This window comes from Glarea lozoyensis, assembly GCF_000409485.1.
Source record: "Glarea lozoyensis ATCC 20868 chromosome Unknown GLAREA2, whole genome shotgun sequence".
NCBI lineage: Eukaryota > Fungi > Ascomycota > Leotiomycetes > Helotiales > Helotiaceae > Glarea > Glarea lozoyensis.
In genome coordinates this window covers 760780-771663 of record NW_007360994.1, presented here as the reverse complement: position 1 = coordinate 771663, position 10884 = coordinate 760780, and the positions used below count along the sequence as shown (strand labels likewise).

Here is a 10884-nt window from a genome sequence, read left to right as displayed (position 1 = left end):
ATCCGCCCAAGCTTTCTTTCATAGTTCATTCATGTTTTTTCTTTCGTCCTGTGACTCGAACTTGGACGGTTGTTAAATGTAATGGTGCTTGGCCGTTGACTAACAGCGTGCAGGGCGATTGGGTCGACGGGCTTGGCACGCTGGCTGGGTTCCATGTCGTGACCTCGCTTGGGGTTGCGAAGGGGTAATAGTATGCACGGAGGGGGTAATGGGAATGCGGTTGTGAGGTGAGGGTGACGAAGGGGTGAGGATTGAGTTATTTCAAGGGCGGTGGTGGAATTTGGGGTTGGTATATAAGGGGTGGTTCACGATGGGTTGGGTGAAGTGGGAAAGTTGGTTGTTTATACTCTGTGAATTGAATCTATATTCAACTATATGCTTAGTACATTTCATCTCGAAGAATTGTCAAAACTCATGATTGTCTTCAATCTACAAGTCGGTCATACCTGAATAGCATTCCAATCTTCAATATGGCTTCTTCATCATCTCGGCTCGAGGCTTTGCCTATCGAACTCCTACACAAGATTATCTCAGATCTTAAAGCACCATCACCGAAAATAAATGTATCACGACATTTGAGAGATATGCTACCAAGTAAGTACAGCTCAATCCGTATACGAAACCATTCTAACAACTCTCAGATACACCAACTGGCGACAACACCCTTCTCACCTCACAAAGAAGTCTTCGCTCATGTCTAGCCACATCTCGAGCACTGAGATCGGCAACACTTCCCGTCTTATATCGAAAAGTCCAACTATCAAAAGCTTCATCGGTAACAGACTTCAATGCACAACTGGAACGCAACCCACATCTCGGAAAGCTGGTTCTGGAACTCGATCTCAGCGGTCTCGCAGCTCATTCGGCGACATGGCAAGAGGACTCGGCAACTCTCATCATCAGATGGCTAGCTCTCATGCCACGGCTACAGTCGATTAAGACGCCGACAGCATGGACGAGTGAGAATTATTCAAATCCACAATGCAACCTCGATCTTCATATCCTAAAACGCCTTCTTCGGAACCAGCTTCCGAATTTGAGGTCTTTAGAATGGGGTCCAACGGTCGTCCCGGAATTCGAACACTTCTTGACACACTACTCAGAAGGCGTAAAAACTGGAGTCACGAATCTAGTAGCACGCTCAACAGACGTCGAAATGACTAGCATCGTCACTGGTCTTCTCAAAATCATGCCACGAATTCAACATATCGACTTAACGACCTCCAACGTCTTCATCGTCGAAGCACTCGCTGGACTGCAAGAAAACGCTAAACTACTATCATTACGAACATCGATCAAACCATCCTTCGCTTGTGTCGATCTAGTGGAATTCATGTCCTCCAACCCAGAAATGTTCGAGTCATTACTCATGCTCGACCTAGAAGGCGACGACAACGAAATCCTGCGCCTGGAGTCAACCGAGGATATCACCAAGCTCATCACTCAATTGCCCGCTAGCCTCCGCTCATTAAATCTTGAGGGCTTCGCGACGTGTCCTGCACATTTACAACTCCTGCAAAAACACTGTCCGCAGCTCGAGGAACTAAGCTTCGAAAACGGCATCCAACTCGAAGACCTAGAACACATGATCCTCCCACCCCACACCATCACCGGCGAGACCCAGCACTCCCCTGCAACCTCAGATGATATTATCGACGTCAAACACCAAACCGTCCTCGAGCCCATGGCGAAAGCCGTCGCGGTATGTAAACTACGCCGGCGAATTAACTCCGTGACTCTCGATACAGAGAGGAGGAAAGCGCCGTCGTGTATCAAGCATTTGAGGATCCGCATGATGCCGTCGGGGGAACAGAGGAAATTGAGGACCTCGGTGCTGTTGGGGGGGTTTGCGGGGGGGTTGGAGAGTATTCAGATTGCGGGGAAGCAGGGGGGGGATGGGATGGTAGATGTGTTGTGTAAGGCTGTTGGGTGGAGGTGTGTTAGGAGGGGGAGGGAGTGTTGGGTTGAGCGGGTTTGAGGTTTGGGGTCTGTTTTTGGGAATTGATTTTCGTGGTTGTTTTGGAGTTATGGGAAGGGAAAACTTGGGAAAGGATGTTAGCATAGCGGGTTAGGGGTTTGGGTATAACTTTTAATGGATTTGAAATAGCAATGGCATGGGAAAAGTGCTTGGTTGATGCGGAGGAGAGATAATATAGGCTTGAGCAAATAGCACAGATATAATCTAGTACTTGCACAGAGGAGCAATGCATCACAAAAATCCGGGAACTCATTTGAGAGTGGCATCGTGCAATCGGTGGTATATTATAAAATCCTAAGTCAAAAAAGTAGCAGGTACCTCCGGTCCTACACCACGTCAGTAAAACCCTTTCAACAACCGTATTAAACTCACCCCAAACATGCAAATTATCCGGCGCAGCCATCGTCCGATTGACCGGCGTATCCTCATTAACCAAATCCCCATCCACATAATGTTCCAAGATAAACCCACTCGGATCAAACCAATAATCGAATATCTGACTCCCCATCACATGACGTCCCACCCCCCAGCAATTCTCGTACTTCTTCTCCGTCAACCACGTGTGGCCGAGCATCTGGATGTCGAAATCGAACACCTCGAAACTGGAGTGGTGGACGTGGAATTTCGGGCCCTGGAAGAAGAAGAACGAGTGGTGGTCTACCCATTCGGAACCACGGTCGAGGTGCAGGAAGGTGGTGATGTCTTCTTTGGTGTCCGGGGCGTAGACGAGTTCCGTGGGTTTCCAGTTGAAGTTTGAGGTGTAGAAGTCGTATGCTTTGTTGTAGTCTGTGACGCAGAGACCGAAATGGCCTATTTTGTGGACCGGTGCTGGGCCTTTCTTGAATCTTTGAGTTTTGTTCACTGGCCGGTGTTTGGTGGTTGGGAAGTTGTAGGCTAGTTCTGGGAATGTTTCTGTGATTTCGGCGGGCGTTTGGTTGTATACTAGGTGGAATGGACAATTATCGACTGGTTCATAGAAAGTCACCCTTTTGCCTCCTCCCGGGGCGTCGGAATCATGAATTGGTGTTGCGCCTGGAAGTGATGTTGCTAATTCCAAGTCCTCCAGGGAATCGACCACCCATGCTGATCCGCTGAAGGCATCCTCTTCCCCCTTTATGGCACAGTATACAAATGGTTCGGTGCCATATCCTCGATAATATATTTTATCATCTGTCTTTTGGGCTACGCTGAATCCGAAGTCGAGGAGGAATTGATTTGCTTTGTCGAGATTCTTATGGGTATAGTAGACGTGAGCTATTCGCTTGAGACTGATTTTCTGTTTGACGGCTGAGGGTGACATGATGGTGTTTCCAAGTGACAATGGTCAACAAAATTGAATACTTTTTTCAACAGCTTTACCTTGATGGACTGGCTAGCTTCAGAAAAGAGAGTCTGAGGGGTTGGTTCATATATACAAGGCCAGCCACGGGGTAGAATGTGGGGTAGAGCGAATGAGGAGTAGCCATCGGATCCTCCCACCAACGGTCCATAGTGCCACCACTACCATGATAGGCGGAACCTATTATCTAGCTTATTGATATTCATACATTGTCGTTTCGCAATCTGGATGTGGAACATAATAAGTTGTACGAAGCGTAAGACTACCATGTGGGGCCTTTATACAGGTACGATTCGTACGCGACATCGACTTCCTCGCTTCTTCGTTTGCACAACTCCAACCCCACACCTTCCTGATGCATCGACTCCTCGTCATGTCGAGCACTCTAGTGGGGCCTATTGGTTTATATTCTAGGCTTGTGCGAGTCTGTTTCGTGTAGCGCGACGACTGCTTAAGCAAGCATATGTAATGTCTGATTAATGGAGCCCAGCAAGGCTGTCGAACGTTAAATTATGGATCTGGTGTAGCTGCTACCCTGGCGTGGACTACAAAGTCTTGAATGAACGTCCACAGCGAGATGTCGACAACAAAACAGCTTTCAATCAGGTGCTTTTTGTTGGGCTTGTTGGAGAGGGTAACTCGATACTTCGAACCCGGCTAATACGATCCCACTGTCAACAATGACCGCCTCCAAAATGGACGAGACGCAACAAAGCAATGGAACAACCCCTGAGGTCGAAATGGTAGAAACTGATCTCCTCATCGTGGGAGCTGGACCTGCTGGGGCTTCGTTGGCATGTTTCCTTGCACAGCATGGTGAGTTCAAAGTCCGATTTGGCATCCTTCAATGCTAACATCCATAGGACTGAAAGGAATCATGCTCGCCTCCACACCATCGACGGCAGATACCCCTCGAGCGCACATCACGAACATGGCAGCATTGGAATGTCTGCGAGACATAGGACTCGAGGAAGCATGCAAAAACGCGGCTGTTAAGGGGGATTGCATGTTACACACGAGATGGTGCAGGAGTATGACTGGGGAAGAGTTTGGTCGGATATATTCGTGGGGGAACGATCCTGCTCGAGCTGTGAGTTAAGCTGCAAGTAGCTAAAAATTTCGATGCTAATGGCTATTGATAGGGAGACTATGATGCGGCTAGTCCTTGTAGTCATGTAAGCGAAGATTCGGTCCTCGAAGTATAAATTCTGATCGGTTGGCTGCAGGTGGATATTCCCCAGACGGTATTGGAACCAATTCTCGTCAAACATGCAACTCATAATGGTTTCTCCTGCCGATTTGACACATCCTTTATCTCCTTCGAGAAACGTAGCGATGGCAGCATTGTCAGCAAGATACAGGATAATCTGAGCAAACATACGTATTACATCAAGTCGAGATACTTGTTTGGTTGTGATGGGGGACGAAGTCAGATCATGCGGCAATTACAAATACCACTGTTGAAAAAACCCGGTCAAGGTTTGGCAACGAACGTACTCGTAAAAGTTGAATTGGGCGAGGCAGTCAAGCACAGGATTGGGAACCTACATTGGGTCATGTCGCCAGACGAGGAATCATATCCTTTTGGTTGGACGGCGATCGTAAGAATGGTGAAGCCGTGGAATGAGTGAGTGCAGTGGGAGTCTTGGGTTTTACCATACTAATTTTCATTAGATGGATGTTTATCCTGTTACCTGCTCCAGGAGCAGGTGTTGACTTTTCCCCTACACATGAAGAATATCTTAATTGCGTGAAGAAGATGGTGGGAGATGATTCCTTGCCTGTGGAGATTCTCGGTGTTTCAAAGTGGTTCGTCAACGAAACTGTTGCCGAGTATTATTCTGATGGAAACATGTATGTTCATCCTCCATTTGGCAAAATGTTTTCTGATTTCATAGTTTTTGCCTTGGTGATGCAGTCCACCGACATCCGCCATTCAACGGTCTCGGTTCGAACACCTGCATTCAAGATGCCTACAACCTGGCCTGGAAAATTGCCTATGTAATGAAGGAAAAAGCAGACCCAGCTTTACTCGATTCGTACTCGCCAGAACGGCAACCGGTGGGAGCATCAGTTATAGCTCGAGCAAACCAAGGTTTGAGAGATCACCAGCATGTCTGGGACGCACTAGGCATGTTAGGCTCTTCGCTCGAAATTCGCAAAAAGCAGTTCGCCGAATTATCCGAAGCCACTCCCGGTGGAAAAGAGCGTAGAGAAAACTTGCGGATTGCTATTGAGGGAACCTCCACAGAGTTTCACGGTGTTGGTGTTGAAATGAACCAGCGATACGAATCCAATGCAGTCTATCTATCCGATGAAGGTTCTCGCCCGCCACTCCCGGCTAATCCCGTTTTGCATTATGCTATCACGACGTATCCAGGTAGCCGGCTTCCACATGCTTGGCTTAATACGCGTTGTCCAGAGAAGCCGATATCAACTATCGATCTGGCAGGTCATGGAAGATTCACTCTGATAACTGGTATTGGCGGCGAGAAGTGGAAAACGGCAGCTGCTGGAGCGTCGGCCATGGTCGGGGTTGAATTCCAAGCATATTCCATTGGCTGGATGCAAGACTACGAAGACGTCTATTCCGACTGGGCTCGACGCAGAGAGATTGAGGAAGACGGATGCATTCTGGTTCGCCCGGATCGATTCGTCGCATGGAGGTGTCATAGTATGATCGATTCGCCAAAGGAGAAGTTGGTTCACGTGCTCAAAACGATATTGGGAAAGTCTACCGATTCGTAGGTACTGAAATAATACTATCAGCTTACGCTGTTAGAAAATATGCGAATGTCCTTTCAGAATGAGTTTAGAGCAGCTTCAGCTTTGCGAATTACGGAAGCCGATGAATTTTATCGCTTTGGTTGGCCTTCCTCTTATAGAACTCTTCCATTTCCTTGTTTTTCTTCCGCCACATCTCTTGCAATCCTCTTGGCACAGGTTTCAAAGCTTCTCCCTCAGTCCAAAGTTTTGCATGGACACTGGCCACGCCTGCTTTGACATCATCCATGTTTGGCAACACAATGTTCCAACTATGATGCAACCTTCCCCATGGCATATTTCCGTCTAGTCGATGGGCGTAATTGAGCAAATTTTGTTCTGGATATGTCGTATCAAAGCGGTCTTTCAAGTGAAAGAGCGATCTGTAATACTGAAGAAGTGCTTTTGACGGAGCGAACAAGAAGAAGCCAGCATTGAAATATGACATTGGTACAGGCGGATAGTCGTGAATAACATGCGTCACCTCAGATAATGTCGCAAACACGAATTCATTCGGTAGTGGACCCTCATCAGCTTTGTATCTTGAGTTGTGTAGCGTTCTTCGAGGCGCCGTCACCCGTTCCTTGAAGACTCCGTCAAGTGGTCTGAGCAGAAAGGTGTCTGCATCGAGGAAGAGAATCCTGTCAAACTCTTCGAACTCAAATAGTCTGAGTTTCGTCATTACATCTTGCCACCTCGGTGCCCCAGGCTTGATCCAAGCCGAATCAAACTTCTCCACTGCCACGACGGTTGCGCCCTCGTCCGATAACTGTTTCCGCTTCCACTGATGTACTTCTGGTGTTACAAGCACTAGTAGTGGGATAGAGTGTTGAGTTCGCGTTTTCTCATCGTGCTTGAGTTGGTAGTTCAACAATCGAATGCTACGAAAGTAATCATCTCCAGTCTCGGTCGTTCCGGAATTCTCCATGAGAAGTGTCGCATATGCCAGTGCCAATGTTGGTCCACGCCACCATTCTAGCAAGACAGAAATTATTCTGTATGGAGTAACGATGAACAAAAGTACGAATATGATGATTTTGAAGAGTCTGGACGATGAAATGGGTTGGGCGGAGTGACGCATTTTGGGCATAATTTTTCACCCAAGACATGGCAAAATATTCTTTTGAGACGCATCCCTGGAAGACAACACTTGTTCGTTATTTGCATTCATTCAAAAGCCCGAACAGCTGACTTGTTGGTGGGGTAATTCTGTTATTGAAGGATTACACGACTTTCACTTGCCTAAATTATTTTACCCTGGCGGATGTAACGGTGTTTTCGATACGGATTTTACACAGTGCTATTTTAAAGTCCGCGATGCTGTTCACTAAGTCAGATAATGGTATTGAAATACTTTCGGTTGTCTTGGTGATATTGAAGTGTAAGTGTGTAGAATCTGCGCCCAACGCGGCAGGGATAAATTCCGAGAAGTAGTTCCATTCAAGATGATCACAAAATCTGGCTGGCAAAATAATGAAGCGCAAAAGAAGTAAATTTTGCATGAATTACGATAACTTCTTCGCTAACGCCCCTACAGGTTATTATTATTATTAGTCGACATTTCAAATCCCGTCAGATCGGGCTCTGAATCTTAGGTCGCTTGGCTTATCTAAAAGGCTACATGAACGGAGCTTGATTGGCAGCACTGTACATTTAACCGAGGAGTTCGCAGGAGGATCACAGAGCCGTGTTCACCGATATCTTCGTAATATCCCCCGGCGAACTTGGTTATTAATCAAGGAGAAAGACGCCCCCATTAGGTAAGGCTAGCTTGCGATACCCAAGTTATATAATTGCAAGACTCTTGTCGCTCACGGCAATTCACTTTAATGACTAAGTTCTTACATTACGTTTACCTGTCGAGCACTTCAACGAAAATCGAAACAACTCGTCACATATGAGCTTTCGCTAAACCGCAGAAGTACGAGATCATCCTATTTCGAAGTCCCGGTGTTACACAGGCCATGGATAACTCGCTTCTTTTTATCCAGGAAACTGGGAATACGCCTCATGCACGGCACACGAGATCGCAGATCAAGATGCATGTCATGGATAGATTAGTAACTCAACGAAGAACACGGTTACGGAGTGTGGCTGGAGTTGCAATTACGCCGAAAGAGGATCGAAGGGAATATTCTGAGGGTGAAAGTGGAGATGGGAATTTGTGAGTGTTTGAAGGACAAATTACAGCAGCTGGGTCAATGAGATTGGAACCAGAGTTTGCCTTAAGTTCTTTTCGAAATCAGTTGTCTTGAAACAAGATGTTGATCACAAAATTTGACGGGCCGTTAGAATTTGACAATGGGCCGTATCGAACAAACATTAGAAAATGACTGACATAGTGTTACGCTTAGTCAATCAGGCGAATCGATACAAGCCGGTTCGGTTCCTGAAAGTCTCAGTTCGACACAGGACCTAATCAATCTTGCGGGTCTGCATATTAAAATGAATAAGCAGACAAAGTTCCTTTTACACCACTGCAAGTTACCTCCGCCACCGTTTTGATAAGAAGTCCTGATTTTTTAGTCTTGTATCATCGATCTAAATCGCTATGTACTGTCACGGTCGAGACAGGCTGGCTTAGCTACGCATTGAAAGATCCTGGATTGTTTCACAGCACCTTGTACCATTGGGCGTTGCTGAACGGTGACATGACGCCCGTATCGTTTCGACAGACCGATCAACTTCTTAAAGTTAAACAGGTAGCCATTCACAGTATCAACGAGAGGCTACGAAATGGCGAAATCAGCGATGAGGTCGTCGCGTCTGTGACTTGTCTTGCAAGTGTTAATGTAGACACCCCTATCCGCGGGGTTCCAAGAATATCTGCTGACATACCAGTTTCTTCTGGGTGATGCACATGAGGCAGAGATGCATTTCAAGGGTTTACATGCTATGGTCGCATCGAGGGCTGGATTATGTCAACTAGGCTTCGACGGTTTGATCGCTCGCCTAGTAAGATGGTACGCTACATTATTGGATAAATTTTTTGACACAAAGCTGACCTGGCTCTAGGACGGATTCGTGCCACGCACAGGTATCGAGTCGCCAGCTGGTTATTGAGGATTCGGAGCTCCGTCAACCCAGCCAGTTAATATTTCAAATGAGAAATTTTCAGCTAGCAAACTCCCATATCATCCTCCGCCTACGCCATATCTCCAACGAATTGATAGAGAGAGCTCGAAGCGATTTATCTATTGAGAGACGCATCAGTCTGGGTGAGCAATTTCTGATCTCGGATCGCGAGTTGCTACAGCTCATGCATTCGGATGCGACTCCAATAACGGTTTCCATCACTGCCACCTCGGCTCTCATATTCTCTCACACGGTACTCAGAGGAATAAGTCGCTTTAGCAGACTGATCACTAGACTTTTGACGCATTTGAAGAACTCGATCACGGTAGCACTGACGCTTCCCCGAAGTGATCGATTCTCTGACCCTGCAGTTTTGGTGTGGGCGCTGTTGATTGGCGTATTAGCGTCAGTGAAAGACTCTCCTGATTATGTGTGGTTCATGAAGTGTTTGACCCAAGCGGGAGAATATGCGAGTATAGACTGGGATCAGGTGAATATAGTGGCAGAATCATCAAATGATCATCCTGCGCCCTTTCATTGGGTGCTGGAAGATCAAGTTGTTTTGTTAAAGGACGTCAATACTATGATAATGCTATGAAACTTCTAGACTTCCAAGACCGCCCGATATCGAATCTCCCCTGCGTCGAGCTTCTTCAATGCGTCGGATATCCCGTCTACAGACATGGGAAACTTGACGATCGTCGGTCGAATGTTATGAGTAACAACGAAGTCTAGCATCGCGCGGATTTCCTCCATACTAGAAGAACAACTCCCGGTGATAGAGAGCTCTTTCAAGACCAAAACCTCATATGGGAATGTAAATCGCGTACCGAACTGGATTGTAAGTGGATATATGTGGCCAAATGGTGCCATGAGATTGGCATATCTGCTTTGTTTTAGTACAGACAAAGCTTCGAGGAACACGGCGGGGAACAAACATGGACCAATCTGGTATTTTACTTGTCGTCACAATCAGATGATTCAGCTTACCAACCCCATCTCCAGTCATTTTGTTAGTGTTCCAGAATTCCTTCGCCCCAAACCCTAAAGCTTCCTCCTTCTTGCTATCTGAGCTCGAAAACACCACGACCTCGCAGCCCCAAGCGGCAGCAAACTGAATTGCAAGATGTCCTAGGCCGCCGATACCGATCACGCCTACTCGGTCACCCTTTTTCACCTTGTTTCTCCACAAAGGTACGAACACTGTCTGACCAGCGCACATGAATGGTCCAGCATCGGCGCTTGCGATTGCATCTGGAAGCTTGACAAGGCGGTTCGTTGGCCAGACGCTATGGGTTGCGAAGGATCCTTGATCAAGATCGTTCATCCCAAATGCATGTCGATCCACCTCGCAATGCCAGCCGTATCCCGCTTTGCATTGCTCACACTCGCCGCAGCTGCCTTTGACGTAGCCAAAGCCGATCCTGTCTCCACTGAGAGAGGCTTGTCAGCGTTGCGAGATGATTGAAGGAAAATTTGATTGAAAGTACATTTTGAAGCCCTTGACGGCGGAGCCTATTGCTCTCGCAACTCCTACTCCCTCGTGGCCTAGAACCATGTCGGTATGGACATAGTGAGCATCAGTGCCACAAACTCCGGAGTGTGTGTGTTCCAAAAGCACTTGGTTTGAAAGGAGTTCTGGGAGAGTGGTTTTCGCTTCGGTTATTTCTCCACTCGAGCTGCCTTTGAAAACGGTAAATTCTATCGCCATAATAAGATTTTGAAATGG

General features: G+C 47.0%; 6 protein-coding genes across 6 annotated transcripts; 3 read left to right on the top strand and 3 right to left on the bottom strand.

Moving 5' to 3' along the window:
• Positions 1-470: 470 nt before the first annotated feature.
• On the top strand, positions 471-1978 carry GLAREA_03595 (uncharacterized protein; the record flags this gene model as incomplete). The annotated part of the gene is made up of 2 exons (XM_008083848.1): positions 471-594; positions 642-1978. The coding sequence occupies 2 exons, from the start codon at positions 471-473 to the stop codon at positions 1976-1978; spliced, it is 1461 nt and encodes a 486-aa protein (XP_008082039.1).
• Positions 1979-2272: 294 nt separating this feature from the next.
• Positions 2273-3278, bottom strand: GLAREA_03594 (Glyoxalase/Bleomycin resistance protein/Dihydroxybiphenyl dioxygenase; the record flags this gene model as incomplete). The annotated part of the gene is made up of 2 exons (XM_008083847.1): positions 2273-2304; positions 2351-3278. 2 exons carry the CDS (start codon positions 3276-3278, stop codon positions 2273-2275), a joined length of 960 nt encoding a protein of 319 aa, XP_008082038.1.
• A 719-nt stretch (positions 3279-3997) lies between these two features.
• On the top strand, positions 3998-6065 carry GLAREA_03593 (FAD/NAD(P)-binding protein; the record flags this gene model as incomplete). The annotated part of the gene is made up of 6 exons (XM_008083846.1): positions 3998-4133; positions 4181-4407; positions 4460-4492; positions 4544-4944; positions 4992-5171; positions 5216-6065. The coding sequence occupies 6 exons, from the start codon at positions 3998-4000 to the stop codon at positions 6063-6065; spliced, it is 1827 nt and encodes a 608-aa protein (XP_008082037.1).
• Positions 6066-6153: 88 nt separating this feature from the next.
• Positions 6154-7161, bottom strand: GLAREA_03592 (Nucleotide-diphospho-sugar transferase; the record flags this gene model as incomplete). Its single annotated transcript, XM_008083845.1, has 1 exon — positions 6154-7161. The coding sequence occupies one exon, from the start codon at positions 7159-7161 to the stop codon at positions 6154-6156; it is 1008 nt and encodes a 335-aa protein (XP_008082036.1).
• Positions 7162-8119: 958 nt separating this feature from the next.
• GLAREA_03591 (uncharacterized protein) lies at positions 8120-9143 on the top strand (the record flags this gene model as incomplete). The annotated part of the gene is made up of 5 exons (XM_008083844.1): positions 8120-8244; positions 8435-8481; positions 8538-8872; positions 8922-9035; positions 9096-9143. 5 exons carry the CDS (start codon positions 8120-8122, stop codon positions 9141-9143), a joined length of 669 nt encoding a protein of 222 aa, XP_008082035.1.
• A 615-nt stretch (positions 9144-9758) lies between these two features.
• Positions 9759-10866, bottom strand: GLAREA_03590 (GroES-like protein; the record flags this gene model as incomplete). Its single annotated transcript, XM_008083843.1, has 3 exons — positions 9759-10041; positions 10094-10588; positions 10646-10866. The coding sequence occupies 3 exons, from the start codon at positions 10864-10866 to the stop codon at positions 9759-9761; spliced, it is 999 nt and encodes a 332-aa protein (XP_008082034.1).
• Between the last annotated feature and the right edge of the window lie 18 nt (positions 10867-10884).